Source organism: Pinus tabuliformis, chromosome 1_2 (genome assembly GCF_031772625.1).
Source record: "Pinus tabuliformis cultivar Carrire ecotype Pingquan chromosome 1_2, CPIR1, whole genome shotgun sequence".
NCBI lineage: Eukaryota > Viridiplantae > Streptophyta > Pinopsida > Pinales > Pinaceae > Pinus > Pinus tabuliformis.
Window position 1 is genome coordinate 689,162,993 of NC_142298.1, and position 16,760 is coordinate 689,179,752.

Here is a 16,760-nt window from a genome sequence, read left to right on the forward strand (position 1 = left end):
CACATCAAGTGTTTGATGGAATCTACCCACTAAATTTGACAGTGACTCTAATACCAAGATGGTGGTAAACGGGTTTTCTCTAAATCCTTTGATGAATTTTATTGCTAAGGAACAAACAGAGACAAAAGAATGGGTTCCAAATCCAGGGATTGGATTCGTGCAACAAGACGAGTTGTGCCAAGATGACATGTTTAGCCTTGCTGAATTATCAGTTGTTGAAAACCAGCAAGAGCAAGTGGTAGTCAACCCGGAGTCCAATTTCTCATTCTGGATAGCCTTGGTAAAACAAATGTTGCGGAAAATGGAATTTCTCGAAACTGAAAACAAGCAGCTCCGTTCAGAAATACACACCCTCTCTGCTAGAGTTTCAGAGGTGGAGGGGGATAATTTATCCCTTAAGAATATGTTACATGAAACTAAAGAGCAGGAAATTCTCCATCCTCCAAATGGTGCACTGCATGCAGAAATTCTTGACCTTAAAAGCAAGCAAGAAGAAATCCGATCCCAACAAGCCACCTTCAAACAAGAAACGGAGACACACATCAATTCTTGGGTACAGGTGGTTCGAGGGAAGGATAAAACTCCTACCCCTCTTGCAGCAGTTGAGGAGGTGATGCAAGCAAAACTTGGGGAAGAACGCAACAGAACAGCAAGAGAATTGAATCTCAAGGTGAGAGGTCTCCCCTTACCCCACCTCTCTCCAGATCTTATGGGAGTGGGGGCTAGGTTCCTTCGAGACACCCTTAGCCTCCCCGATATAGCTTTGGACAGAGCCTGACTAGGGTAGGACTACACTCTCTTCCTCAGGTTTCGGACTGCATCTGATTGACTCTGCGCCCTCAGGACTAAGCAGAAGTTGTTTTCTCTTCCCAACAGGATTTTCCTAGACGAGGACCTCACTCGAGCACAGGTTGTGGAACTTAAACAATCCAGAGAACAAGTTATGGCAGCATGACAGGCAGGGAAATGGACGGTTATCAGGAATCTTCGGGCAGTCATTCAAGACTCCTTCCCACCTGGGTGGAAACCCCGAACTGAAGGTTCCAAATGACGAGCCCGCTTGGGGAGGCGACAAGTTACAGGCATTTCTATCCGTTGTTGGAATGGAAATGGATATTTCTAGTCATTATCGGGACTCTTGTATGATGCTCTCAAACCAACGGACATCCTCTTCATGAGCGAGACTCATGCGAGCCTTGTTCAACGGTACCCCTCCCAGATATTGCAGGTTACCATTGGATCTCAGTTTGCAGGTAGGAGACGAGGAGCTCAGGAGGGGTCAGAGGATCAGGTGGAGTTGCTTGTTTGGCTAATGACTCACTCTGGAACAGGGTATCTTTGGTAGCCGAAGATGAGTTTGTCAGGTTTATGTGGATTCGGATTAGCGTCGAAGTTTCTCCTTCGAGGGACATCTACATTGCAGTTTGTTACTTCCCCCCAGCGTCTTCACCATTTGCTCTCCATAATGGCTCAAATGGGAACCCCTTTATAGACTTGTACACCAACATCACCCGGTACTGTGCTATTGGGGAAGTCATCCTCCTAGGTGACTTCAATGCTCGCACTAGAGATCTCCAGATCCCTCTCCATGACCAATCAGAGGATGCATTTTGTACCCAGGAGATAGATCCGCATTTAGTAGGGCTTCATTGGATGTCAGATGATGCTTTAGGGCCCATTACAGTTTATGGTAAACATCAATTGCAATTGGGGGAATCCAAGGAGTTGTTGATTCTAAATGGTCTTCCCTGTTTCCTAGACCCTCGCTTTTTCACATGCCGACCATATGGCGGGGGTGCAAGTGTAGTTGATTATGTACTCGCTAGCCATAACTTGCACCCTTTTATTCACCATTTCTCAGTCTCCCCCATCCCCCTTGCTAATCATGCACTTATTTCCTTCTCTCTCTGATTTGACCCTCCTCTTCCACCCCATCCCTCCCCTCGGGGCCCACCCCAAACTACCTTCCGATTTGACGAAGGAGACCTTGACATCTTCTCCTCTACCCTACGCAAGATGCTCCCATCGAAAACCCAGTTCTCCTTGCTTGATTCTGCTTCCACTAAATACACTTGTCTTTCAACTACCATTTGGGAAGCAACACTCAAATCCTTCCCCCACTCCACTCGTTCCACTTCCATCTCCCCTAAAGTTGGATCTTGCCCCATGAACAAATGGTACGATGATGAATGCAAGACTCTACATCGAGAACTTCAATATGCTTTCACCCACTCTCAACCCTTCTACTCCGACCTCAAAGCTTCTTATTGTCGTCCCCTTCGTCACAAGAAACAACTCTTTGTCTCACGTAGAAGACGAGAACTTTCTGCTCTCCTTGCCCACTTCCCTAAACAATTTTGGCGTACCATCCTTCCCCGACGCTCCCCTCTTCCACCTAACCTCGACCCTACATCCATGTTCTCTCACACTTCCAACCTTTATGATATTCCTGGGCAGGCCCAAATTCATGTTACCTCCCCACCCTCTTCCTATTATCTATTCTCAGACAGAGATATTAGAGAGGCCATTTGGGTGATGAACAGTGGCAAAGCAACCGATGAGAAGGCTACCAAGTAGATTTCTTTAAGCACAGTTTCCGTGCTTTAGTTAGCTACTTGGTTGATCTCTTCAACCATGTAACTTGTGAAGGTTTTCCACTGGCATGGTCACACCACATCATCCATCTAATCCACAAATCAGGTTCCAGCTCAAATCCCAATAACTACAGAACGATCATGGTGGGTCACATGTTCTCGAAGTTGTATGCTACTATTCTACATAGGAAGCTCTCCAGTGACCTTGAGTAGAGACAACTCAGAGCTAGGGGACAGGCAGGTTTTCGACCAGCTCATCAAACCATTGACCACATATTCACCCTTCACAATGTGATTGAGGAGGCACGACACCCTTCACACTGTGATTGAGGAGGCACGACACCGCTCTTCGAAAGTCTACTGTTGTTATGTAGATTTTTGGAAAGCTTTTGACTCTGTTCCGAGGGAGGCCTTGCTGCAAAGAATCGGAGATATTGGCATCTCTGCAACCCTATTGACTGTTATTATGCGCCTATATGAGTTCGTTCTTAGTCATCTTCACACAGCCCATGGGATGTCTGATTTCATTCGAAGCACTATTGGGGTTAAACAAGGTTGTCCACTGTCCCCTACCCTGTTTGGGATCTATATTGATGAGTTGGAAACATTTCTACACGAACATATCTAGGACATTGATGGCTACCTTCTTCACCAAGTTCTGATATCTATTCTACTCTTTGCTGACAACGTGGTCCTCCTCTGCTCATCCCCAGAAGGATTACAGAGGCAGCTGGATGCCTAAGCTCTATTTTGTGACCATCAATAGTTGACGGTCCACTTGGGTAAAACCAAGGTTATGATCTTCAATGGGGTGAAGAAAGCCTCAGACCTTCACTTTCTATTCAGAGGGGAGGAGATTGAGATCACCAGCACGTATACTTACTTGGGGGTGCAATTCTCAGGTCCCCGTTTCAGTTTGCGACCAACGCTTCAGCCTCGGATCAACAAAGGATATGGATCCTTGGCCCTTCTTGAGAGACAGTGCTTTCGACATCACTTCCAAATCTCGTCCAAGATGAGCCTCATGGACACCTTGATCCGTCCCACTATTCTATATGGCTCAGAGATTTGGGGACCGTATTTACTTGAGTCAGACTAGGCTTCAGCTGAGAGAGTTCAGATTCTTCTTCTCCTTCGCATCATTAGGTGCAAACTGACAGTGTCACAACACATCATCCTTGAAGAGTTTGGAGTTCAGCCCTTTCGGCTTGAAACGGTCTTCAAATTGGTTTCATTCTTGCATCGTGTCCAGGGCTTGGCAGACTCGATAAAGAGTAGGGACCGATATCCTTACTTGGCATATTGCTCTTTTGAGACTATTGGCGTTCTACTCCCTCAGGTCGAGCCAGACATTGGTTTACAAGAGTTTCAAACCTCTTAGAATCAGTGGAAATTCAGTTGGATCGTCTCCCTCCTTTCTGATATTCCTTAGATGCTCCTGGTCACCTTTTACCTACTAGACAGGAGCTAAACAAGATCATCAAGGAGGACATCTGCAGGCAAATTGTCCAGGTCACCTGGGTCAATCCTCCAAGGGGGTTGTGCCCAAAGATGGCCTTCTAGGCTGAGCACTTCTTGGAGTTGAGACACTGGCTCATTGTTCGACCCTAGTATACGTTTCACCACTGGATGCATGCTCTTCACATTCCTCTAGGCCAGTTCAGAGTAGGTTCTCATAGACTTCGGGTAGAGACGGACCACCAGGTGGATAGACTAGACAGACTCTGCCAGGTATGTCATTTACAGGAAGTGGAGACCGAGGTGCACTTCATCCTTGGATGCCCTGTCTACTACAAGATCAGACGACGGTGTCATTGCTTGTTCAGAGATTCTCGGACCCTCGCTGACTTTTTCAGGTACCCTGATTAGAGATGTTTGGCCCTATATATTCAAGAGACTCTTAGGTTCCGAGTGCATATTCTTCAACCTCCCATCAGACCAAACCCCACACAAAGGATCACCACATTTTTCAAGGTACTACCTTCAAACAGGGGCACCAAGAGATTGATTGATACCAATACGTATCCAGACTCCAGATCAGTGAGGATCTGTGGGACCTCACCCTGCCACACGAGATCTCAGCAACAGTTCCGTCTTAGATCCGTTCTTGGGAGATAGACTAGGTCCTCCAACATTCAGCAGCGTGTGAACCCCCCAAGAAATGATTTAGTGGACAGTCTGCACTTGCCATCGACTCTTCAACAGGCCAACAAACTTTGTTGGGTTTCTTCAGTGTTATTTATTCAGCCTCAAATGTTAGGAGAGATGGGTCTGATCCTCAGACCTATTAGCTCCTAGATCTTCTCCGCTAGGGCCAGATGTTGATTTACTTCATGCATTGTATTCTTTTATAAAAGACCGTTTGGTTCTCCTGCTTTCTATATACATCAGTGTACTCAACAGTCCCTTTGACCTACTTTGTGGTTATTAGTTGGACATAGATATAATTATCGTATCTTATCTTATCTTATTTACTTCTCAGAAATGTTAAATGGCAGCTGTATGATTCTAACATTGCAAGCATCTTTTTTGGACTCGCGCAAATGCACCAATAGATATGTTGTAAACTTGAGCATTGTGTGTACATCACTTCAATAACCATTAGATGTTTTTTATTTTTCAAAGTAATGTTTTCTCATTTGATAGACATTTTTTTTGGAATGGTAAGTTTGTAGGAGTGTTTTAAGGGTTTTTGAGGAAGCCAAATTTATTTATACATTTGAAAACACATTTTCCACAATCTCACAAAAAAAATCTATTTTACCAAATTCCTACCAAAAATTAAAAACATCTCATGATTAAACTGTTGTTAAAACTATACAGGTGTTCTCTGATCAGAGACTTCAAGAAGAAGAATAGTACAAAGAAAAAGACTGGCAACTTTCGTGAATCATGTTGACTGAAGCACACTCACAGCATGTCTCCTTGTCAATGATCAGCTTTACAGATTTCCCTCCGTCTACGGTAAATATCGAGGAGAAATGACGATTCAGCATTCGAGTAAACGTATTTTTCCAAAAAAAGCTCTTCTCTCAAGCGAGCAATCGGCCCAAATTCCGCGAAATTTTTCTTTGGCAATTCCAAATCCATAGACTTCAATGCCTCCATTACTCTATACCTAGGAACCATTCTTGACTCCACGCAGTATCCAAACAGGTCTGGATACTTACCAAGATAAGCCAATGGAAGACCCACGATGTTAACCACAAAATTCAGATTATGCTTCAATTTTTCCTCCCTAATGCGGAGAATCGACGGCCGCCTCCTGCATAAATCCGAAACTTGATTTTCAGAGAAACCTAAACGAATCAAAAGTTTCAGTCTTCTATTTAGGTTTTCCATCCCTAGCCCATAAATTGAACGCAAAGCAACTCCGAACATCTTTGTTCCCTTCTTGAACCCCAAATCCTCCGCCTGTTGAAATGACTCCTTAGCTGCTTCCTCTGTAGCCGTGAGCAGGCGAGGCTGCCTTAGCAGTAATATTGGCATCGCTTCGCCCTCAATGCCCAAATTTTGCAGAACTGAAATTGCAGATTTATGCCTACGAAGCTTGCTAGCTAAAGTTCTTGCACTGACCAAAAGCAATTTGGAGATATCCTCTTTCTTCATGAAAGTCCCAAAAAAACTGAGCTTAGGCTTTAGGTCCCTTTCGACGCCACGAAAGAAAAACTCAGGGTAGTTATTGACCACCCGTCGAATCTGAGTAGGGGTGGTCACATCATAGCCCTTTAACAACTCCAAAACTTCTTCCATATTCTGGCTTGGTAATTTCGCAGGAGGATATGCCTTGCAATGTCTAAAGGCTTTCGTAATTTCTGCATCTGTTAAACCACATTTGTTAATGAAAAACTCCGTGGCGACGCCCCTCTCTGGAGTCGTGGCTGGGTCGGCTATATCTGTGCAGAATGCGGCGAATTTTTTGTGGGGCTTTAAATAAAATGCAAGCGGGGAAAGCAGTAAGCTTGCCATTGATACGTGAAGAGATGATACTTGGACTTGGTTGGTCATCAGCCGTTTCCCTATTAACTGGATAGACATCGTCAGCGGAAGTATACAGGGTACAGTGGAACAGTCGATTGGTAGACGGCCAGACTGAATAAGGTTGGAAGGCTAAAGCTGTTACTCGCAAATTAGGGTTTTACGATGCTCGGGGATTTGGTAGATAGAGAATTGCAAGAAGGGTCAGTGTCTTGATCATCCGCAGAAGTTTGGGATACTTCTTTAAACCTAACTCTAGCCGTAAAAATGAATCAATCTCCACGTGAAAAAAATGTATTTGTATCATGTATTTGAATGCTTTGGATAGGGGTTAATTTTGTATTTTATTTTTTATTTTTATTTTTAAGAGTAATGTGAATTTTAATGTTGGATGGAAGAATATTTCAAGTCTAACCGCTTTCATCAAGTGTATGAATTTTTCAAGAAATTATTTAGTGGACACTTTGCACTTGTTATCGATGTTTCATCGGGCCAACAGACTTTGTTGAGTTTTTTCAGTGTTATTCATTTAGCCTCAGATGTGAACCTCCTAGGAAACGATTTAGTGGACAATTTGCACTTGGCATCCGCGCTTCATCGAGCCAACAAACTTTGTTGAGCTTTTTCAGTGTTATTCATTCAGCCTAAGATGTTAGGAGAGATGGGTCTAACCCTCGAACCTATTAGGATCTTCTCCGCTAGGCCCAGATGTTGATTTACTTCATGCATCCTATCTTTTATAGGACACTATTTGGTTCTCTCACTTTATATATACATTAGTGTACTCAAGAGTCCCTTTGGCCTATTTTGTGATCATTAATTGGGCATAAATATAATTATCTGATCTTATCTTATCTTATTTACATATTTGTGAGATGTTATCATTATGTTAAATTTACTAGAACCTAAATACTTTTTAAAACGGTTTTTATCCCACAATTAACTCTCACACTTTATTAAATATAATAATCATAATTGCATAATTCAACATTGTGCCTATATAATAAAACAAATGAATTTTTTTATAATTTAATGCTTAAGCTTCAAATGGAATAAGTGAACTCAATGGTTCAACTTGAGGCCAAATAAGCAAACCCAATGCTTTAGCTTTAGCTTCAAGTCCATTGTGAAACACACACAAAGTAATGAATTTTTCTCCCCACTTGCTTGAGATGGGTTGTCGTGGATTGTGAAACACATACAAAATGATGAATTTCTCTCTTAGGATGGGTTGTAGAGTGTTCAATTTCTGTGAGTAAAATAAAATTAACATATATTTATATTATTGTTGTGTGTTATAGTTGAGTATAAGGTAAATGTTTAACATTTAATAAATTTAATCTAATGTCAATGTGGACCCTAATTAAAAATCCATCAGAGGTAAATGTGTTGGCTTAAATGTTTAACATTTAGCATTTATATGTGGACTTAATTTAAAAATAATAAAAAATTAAAAGTGGAGTATGGTGGAGATGTTGTAGTGTAAACATTTAAATTTTGGCTCAATAAAAAGTTAAAAGTAATAAAAATAATAAAATTGGATTTGTTATAGTATAATTTTGTTTTGCATGTTAAATTAGCCCCTCTAACTCAAGTTAGAAATTAAGCCCGAGGAAAAATTGCATAAATAATTATAAGTTACATTGATCAATGTTAAGTTAATGATGGTTGATAGACAAATCATTTTATAGCCCAGCTTTGGCAATAATTAATAAATTGATATGTGAAGTGGATAAGTAGATTACTTCCTTAAGCAGAAAAACTTGCACAAATTTTGGTTGGTACTAAAAACTATATATTTACGATTTTATTTTTAAATAAATGTTTAAAAAACACTGAAAGTTATATTTTTTTAGATCTTATTCTTATCCATTTTTTTATGCTAATACTTAATTATAATGGAAACAATTTACAGTAAAAATATTTACACCAAAAATATTGCTATGATGGATTTGGCATTGGCTCGGCAGAATTGGTCAATAAGATCTTTCATTTTCGTCTTCCTCCCACTCATTAATAAATTTTTAACGCGTGGCAACCTGAATCGGGTTGTTTAGATGTATGTTGCAGAGAAGCCTGCTGTACTTACTGAGCCAAGCGGAAGCAGGGGCGTTGAGTCGACGGTGGTGAAAAACTGTTTGAGATTGGCGTTACAGACAACATTATCGGTGGTGTCTTTCATGCTGTAATTTAGCATGTCCTTTAAATTTTGTGATTTTTTGTATGGTGAACACTAATATGCGATGAAGTTCTAACTTCTCTGTACATGTCTGGAAGAAAATGGGTAATTGGGTAATTATTTCTTACGCCAAAAGTCAGGGCAAAAAAATTAGGCCTTGCACACAATAGTAAGAAGCTAAGTATATAGCTAGCTTCTTAATACTGTGTGCGGCTTGGATTACGGATCGATTCTACAAGCGCATATCTACATGGGAATACAAGTGTTTATTCTTGGGAGGCCGCGCCATTCTCACACAAGCTGTTTTGGCACAAATTATGGTTTATTGCGCGCTTCTTTTCTATATCTCGTCCTCCATTATCAAATGTTTAAACCGCATGATAGCCAATTTTATATGGGGTGGTGAGAAGGACATGAAGAAATACGATCTGTGCAGACTTTCGAAGCTGTCACAACCAAAAAAACTCGGTGGATGGGGTATTCTGGATCTCCACTATTTCAGAAGAGTGCTATTATGTAAATTTATGTTGCTATTATGTAAATTTATGTGGAATGCTATCATGGGCGAATCCTATTGGGAAAAAACCATAAGAGCTAAATACATGAAGAATCGAGACATGACATATTGGTACAGGCAGCCAAACACAGGATCAGCAACGGGTTCATATATTTGGAGAGGATTTCGTAGATTGTATCCTTTCTTCAGAGGAAACTTAATTTGGAATTTCCAATCCGGCTCCAATATCATCATCGGAATTGATACTTTTGCTGGAGCGGGCGATAAGATTCACATTCCTCGGCTGCTCATAAAAAATTTACACTAAAGGGGATACTTCTATTGGGCCAGCGTGATACAAAAATGGAACGGTCCGATTCCAATCTGGAAAACAGCCTCAGACCTGCAATTACAGGGTGCTTTGGAGACCCAATGGAACGCCTTAATCACCTCCATTAAATCGTCTGGACTATTCCGCTCGTCGGACAGGGATAGTTTTTCTTGGAATGGTCCTGGCGATTCAACAACTGTTCAAGCAAAGCACATATACCTTCAACTTCTATTATCTGAATCGACCTCACATGGCAACATCTTTCCGCCTGTTTTTTGGAAGTCCGGATGCCCATTAAAAATCACTACATTCGCCTGGCTTGTTTTTCACGACAGGAACCTCACCTGGCTGAATCTCCAGAAGCGTAATTGGCAAGGTCCTGCCATCTGCATCCTCTGCAGATCAAATTCTGAAGACAATTTACATCTGTTTCTACAATGCCCGCAGGTCCAGTCAATTTGGCATACCTTTGGTTTCACATTTGTCAGCGCCCCTTCTATCGATGAAGCATTCATAGCGTGGAGCAAAATGCAAATCAAGTGGAGACCCATTCCATTACTCACAATCTGGGCCATATGGAAATGGCAGAACCTAGCGATTTTTTATTAAAAAAAGAACCATGTTCTAGTATCATTGAATCAATTCTCTACTTATATGAGAAGCTTGAACAGCCACAGCAATTGAACCTCAGACTTATAGGAACAAACAGCCCTGTTTTTATTATGAATATCTTTGTGCTTTTTTTGATGGTGCTGCTTTGCAGAATTTATGTGCATGTGGATTTTCCATATTCCCTGTAGAGGGACAGGTTTTTGACATCTATTGGAACGGTGGTCCGGGTACAAATAACAAAGCCGAAATCATGGCCCTGGTTAGACTTCTCTCCGTCTCTGCCTTCCTTGATCTTCAAAAGCTTCATATTTTTGGATACTCGAAAATAACCATCGATCATGTGTTGTCCAAACACATTATAAAAAACATACATCTCTCCGGATGGTTAAATCGACTTGGAGCAATGTGGTCCAGCAGCAAAGATTAGTCAGGGATAAAAATACAAGAGCGGATGCTTTATCAAAGATGGGTTTTTCACTGCCTCATGGTTCTGGGCGGATGCAGGTTACTGTGGACAGTGTCTGCCACCTGATCCAGGATTTCTCCCTGCCCGGTATATAGTTTTTTCACATTTTGATGCTGCCAATCCGGTATGTTTTTTATTATCTGAACTGCTTCAGCACTATCTCCATATCTCTCAATGCCATCATTCTGCCTTTCTTATCTACCATTTTCAGATATCTCTGGCTCTATATCAACATAGCTTGTACTTTTATGTTTCTTATATGAATTCAATATCAACTATATAGTTTTTTTTCTTGCTGAAAGTATATACTTTTTGGTGCTTGCAAATAACAATGTTATCAGCATTGTCATCACTGGAATCACAAGGAAACAGGAATATAGTTGTAGCTAAAGTTGAGGAATTGCTTGCAAAAGCTGATGATGAGATGAGCATTCGTGCTATGGTTGCAGACTTGCTTCAGAAAAATCATACTCAGATGTAACATTCTCAATCAAATATTTATGAATTGAATCAATTTGCGAGCCAATTTAAATTGATGTTGTTAGATTTAGCAATCTGGATATGTACGATTAGTTGAAGATATTCAATGTTGCCAACATCTCTCTGTTAATTGATGTAGAATGGTCAAGCAAGCAAAGCTGAAGGAAAAAGAGGCAATTAAGGAGAAAGAAAGAAATGAACAGAAGAGATGGAACAGAAATGGCTGGAAAGGGAACTGAAAAGGGAGAAGATGAAACAGGTTAGTTGAATTCTTATAGAAGAATGCAAGTTTTAAAAGATAGTGTTTGGAGCTTTTACTGACATTTCTTATTGCAATTTTAGGAAAAGGAACCAATTGCAATTTTAGGAAAAGGAACAAGCTCGTGCTCAGAAGGAAGCTATTATTCAAGTAAGATTTTCAGGCCACACTGCTTTCTTTGATTGCTTGTTGAAATGGATTTACATCATTTTTAATTCAGATGTTCATGCAAATATGAATGTGGGAAATTGGCAATGTTGATTTACTTCGTGAGATTATCAAAATTATGAGGACATGTTACCCCTATATTGAGTTTATCATGTTGTTTATTTATTTGATTTCACAAAGATGTTTCCCAAAAAAATTCAGTCTTCTACTTCTGTAGTATATGTGGAATATTGTCTTACATTATTACAGTCAAACTCAAATTCAATCAGGAAACCTTTTTTTCCCAACCAACATGAAAAATGAAAAACTAAGATTTATACAACTCCGGTAGGAAACACATCTACTCTGCGTTCCATGATGCCACCATATATAGTTGATAGCATCGTTAGTTGTCTTGAACCAGGAGAAAGAAAAGAAACGGCAACAAGAATAGGTAGAGAAAAAACAGAAAGGAAGAAGCTGAGATGAAAAAACAACTTGCAATACAAAAACAGGCGACACTCAATTGAATAAGTTTGATTTCTTGGTGCACACAGGTCCCACCTGGAAGCTTGGCACAATATTAATCTTGAGAGTTTCTGCACAAAGACATCTGAGTTGGAGTATCTGACATAAACCCAAAGTTGCATTGGTCAATGAACTTCGTTTGATGGGGGCATCTGCTGAAGCTGTTGCATTGGCAAAAGTGCAATCCTCTACAAGCAAAAAGCGGACTTACGGTGATTTTGAAGATCATGAGTTCATGGCAAAGAACCTTGCGAATGACTGGGAAGAATTTTTAAGTGATAGTTTGCCCGGAAATAATGGAAATACCACTGCACAAATAGAAACTAGGCTCCATAGTAAGAGAAGAAAGTTTTTGCAGTTTAATCACAGCTACAAACCTGATTATCATGGAACCTTCTCCAAGAAAAGGAGAAGATACTTTGCGTAGTCTGAAGGCTGTTAATTATTAAAGAAAGATACAGTGTTGTTAACGTTGATAGACCACGATGAAAAACACATGAATCACCTTGAAGCTCATGGGTTCCTAATCCTGTACTAGACGAGAGGGAAAGTTTTTGGTTTTGACTCTCTGGCTTTAATGCAGTGATAGCATTAAGCCTCGAAATCCTTTCAGGAAGGAGTTTCCTTTGGACTATGAGATTGATAGCGATGAAGAATGGGAAGAGGTACAAATCACTAAATCTTTTTGGTAAAGAGTATTTATCAATATTTTTGTAAGCTTTTCTTAATCTGTTAAATATCTTCAGTTAGATCCCGGGGAAAGCCTTTCTGACTGTGACAAGGATGATGAGGAAGAAAAGATTGAGGTTGAGACAGAGAATTTTAAATCTGAAGAAGATGATGATAGTGATGGGTTTTTTGTACCTAATGGATATCTTTCTGAAGATGAGGTAAATTCTAGAGAAAAAATTATTTGATGAGGTTCTTTAATCAGGATTATTTGATGAGGTTCTTTAATCAGGAGTACATAAAAGACCTTTGCCGTCATTTTAATATTTCTTCTTGTAATGCCCAAGTTTTCTTGGCGGTAATTGAGGGTTCATCTCGTTGTAGTGTTGCTGGAATTTACCTCAAAATAGGGTTTTTATGGAAGTTGGTATATAAGTTGAGTGCAACCATTTAGTTCCTTTGGGGATGTATAGAGTTGAAGATAATTTTGTTGGCCTTGATGACTCCTAGTAACATGTCAAAGTGTGCACCTATATTTTCCATCCCAAGGTATGAAAATGATATATTGTCGTATGCATGAACAGGGTGTCTGTTTGGATGACATTGAATCAGATATGAAAGAAGATATGCAAGAGGATATACCCCCCTATAGTGTGTCCCAAAATGGTTGGAATAACCAACGGCTAGAAACTAAATCTGAGTGGCATGCATTTGAGCGGCAGCAAAAGGTCCTAGAAAATGCAACGGAACAAGCCTTGCAGTCAAACCATGTTTTCATCATAACAAATCTGCATAACATGAAGAGTGAACATTCTCCTCCAGAGTCAAATGCTAGACATAGACTGCAACAAATTTGCTTACAAGCTCTGCGAATTCAGATTTGTTTGCCAAAAATACTTATTGAACTGCCTTCTGAACGTCTAACAGAGGCAAACCCTAAAGAGGATCGGGAACCTTCTAAACGACAAAAGAAAAATTGCATTGTTATTCCAGACTTAGACATACCTGAACTGGTGAGTAATCACTAATCTTGCTTCCCATATGAAGGATTTATGATTTGGGGTTCCTAGACTTGTACTCCATCTCACATCTCTCTTGATATATGTTTTCTTCAGATCCGTACTATCCAGTCCTCTACCCAAGGCATGAATAAGATAGTTGAGTCTCTGCTTAACAAATTTCCTAGCATACCGAAGAAGTAGTTGAAAAGCAAAATCAGTGAAATGTCGGATTTTGTAGAAAATCGTTGTCCCAACAATAGTGAATTTACCTATACTAGTTGCATCCTGGAATTAACTAAACTTCATGTTGATTTATATATAGTTATTGTCAGATGTTTGTGTCTTGTTTCAGGTCAAAAAGGAGGTTCTTGAAAAATTGAGTATGTTTCCTTCAGGTGAGTGTTCTGTCCAGTAGATGAACACTTTAAAATTAAACTTCGTTGTCCATTTGCCAATTCTCATTCCTTATTGCGGATGAGTGTGATTTACGGATTTCCGGAGTGTAATCAAATGACTTTCTAAGAAAACCGCTCATCTCGATTTTCTTAGGAGAAGATTTTGGAGACAGTAATCAAATGACTTTCTAAGAAAACCGCTCATCTCGATTTTAGTTACATCAAAACAATACCGAGCATAACATTTTGTAGTGCTGTTTAGAGCCTAGTGATCAGTTAAATATGAGGGGTCAATTCCAATGTTTTTGGAGTAATTCCGCGTGGACAATTTTGGAGTAGTTCGCAGAAATTCTGAAGCCACTTTCCGAAGGAGGCCGACCACCACTTTGTAATATTCCCGGGTCGATTAAATTGCAGTTTGATTATTCTCCGTGGCCGCAATTCAAAATAGCTCTGCAATATTGGAGCAGTCACGAGTAAAACAAAAATCTGATCCCTTGTAATTTGCCACAGAGGACGCAGCAATCTGCAGGCATGGCCGTTTCAGCTTCAGTTTTAGGAACATATTACTTCATGAGAATGAGTAGTTCTCCAATGGCGTGAACATTTCAGGGAGGCGTGAACAGGAACAGGCAGCGAGAACAGGCGGGCAAGCAGAGGACAGGGTTTTGTGAGCACACTGGACAGGCAGCATGAACAGGGTTTAGTGAGCACAGAGCAGTGAGGACAGGGTTTTGTGAGCACAGTGGACAAGCAGAAAGTGTGAACAGGGTTTCGTGAGCACAGAGCAGTGAGGACAGGGTTTTGTGAGCACAGTGGACAAGCAGAAAGTGTGAACAGGGTTTCGTGAGCACATAGAAAGTGTGAACAGGGTTTCGTGAGCACATAGAAGTGACGCAGCTAACTTCTAAATAAGTAAATGTTCAAAACATGGAAAACGCTCAGAAGAGCCAAGGTGTAAAGAGCAAGGAAATTTCAGATTTTGTGGAAACAAATCATTTGGGTCAAGTCAAAATTGTTTCAATAGACAAAACAGGAAAGTTGATTTGAGTTAACGCAAAGCAATATGAGAGCATTTTAAGACGTAGGATTGCTCGCCTTAAATGGGGACAAATAAGAAGAAAACTGATCAAGATCAAGAAAAAGAAAAAGAAAATAAATAAGAGAAACAAAAATAAAGAAGAATCAATCATTTACAGTCCCACATCTACACCTCTTACTTGGTCATCAGATCTATATGTTCAAGAACTGATGACAGTGAGAACAAGGCTGGATATTTTGGAAGCCATAGAACAGTGACGAGACCGCAAAATTTCAGAGATCACAGTTGCAAACCAATGTCTAATGGAAGGTAATAGAATTTTAAAAGAACAGGTAACAATGTTACAAGAGGCTTTAGAGACAGGAAAACAAGAATGACAAAACATGAAAGAAGTAATAACAACAAACAGAGATGTGATAATTTCTAAACAAACTCAAGTAGATACACAGGTATTTCAGCAAACAGAGATTTCCAAAGAGAAGGCAAAAATGAATAGTGGGAAAGATAGTCCAAAAGAAATCAAAGCTAGAGCTAAAGACGCTAATGGTTACATAAGGATAGAGGAAGAAGAAGATGCAAGTGATCGCAGAGCACAGGAAATAGAACAAAAAGAAACACAGGATAGAAAAACAAACTTTATTATCAGGGGAACAAGAGATTATGGGAAGAATGAAAGTACTCTCAATTTGACAAGAGATTTTCTGAAAGAAAAACTACATTGAAAAGAGCAAAATTGCCAACCAAGAAGGGTTGGGAGGATATGTGAAAAAAGGCCTCAACCCATAAAAGTCACCATGGCAAGCGTACAAGAAAAACCACAGCTTTTGGACAAAAAGAAACTCTTGAAAGACTCATACTTCTTCCTCAATGAAGATCGAACCAAAAAACAACAAGAGGAGAGAAGGGATGAAGTGGAGAAAATTAGAACAACAAGAAATGAAGGGAAAAGGGCATGGTTGTACAATGGGAAAACCGTTATTACAGTGTTTGGGCCTCCAGGCAAATCAAGGCAGCAAGCTGACAGTGAAAAAAAAACAGAGAATTCAATAATAGAGACGAAAACAACAAGAGCAGCATGGACAAAAAGGGGTGAAGACTCAAATATGCGTCTTATGTGCCAAACTGCGTAGCAGTCAAATCCTACAGAGGTATACCTAAGTTTAGTTTGTTGGAATTGTAGAGGTTACCCTTGGAGGAGGGGACCTAGGTTAGGGCCAATTGCGGAAAGTAGAGACATAATTTGTCTCACGGAAACTCATGAGCATGATGGTTGCAAAACTCATGTGTTTGACAGTTATTTGAAGTTGGCAGTTTGGAACAAGGTAGCAGAAAATGGTAAAGGGTATGGGGAAATACTAGTTTTAGTGAAAGAAAAAGAAGGTCGTCATATTCAGTTAATTAAAGAAGATGCAAATAAACAATATTTATAGCTAAAAATATCAAAGAATGAGAATCACATAAGAATTGCAGCGTGCTATTTTGCCCCTCAAGTCTAAAAAACTTACAAAAATAAGGAGCTTGACAGCAAGGATCCATATGCAGCTTTAAAACAAGATATTGTTGTGTACTCTTAGCAGGGAAAA

General features: G+C 40.0%; 1 protein-coding gene across 1 annotated transcript; it reads right to left on the minus strand.

The window, feature by feature from the left end:
* Window positions 1-5,362: 5,362 nt before the first annotated feature.
* On the minus strand, window positions 5,363-6,844 carry LOC149207614 (transcription termination factor MTERF8, chloroplastic-like). The gene has a single exon (XM_089393923.1). It carries the CDS (start codon window positions 6,630-6,632, stop codon window positions 5,523-5,525), a length of 1,110 nt encoding a protein of 369 aa, XP_089250049.1. The 5' UTR covers window positions 6,633-6,844; the 3' UTR covers window positions 5,363-5,522.
* Between the last annotated feature and the right edge of the window lie 9,916 nt (window positions 6,845-16,760).

Excerpts from the sequence above, each read along its gene's own strand:
- LOC149207614 (XM_089393923.1), bottom strand. The coding sequence starts at position 6,632 with ATGTCTATCCAGTTAATAGGGAAACGGCTGATGACCAACCAAGTCCAA.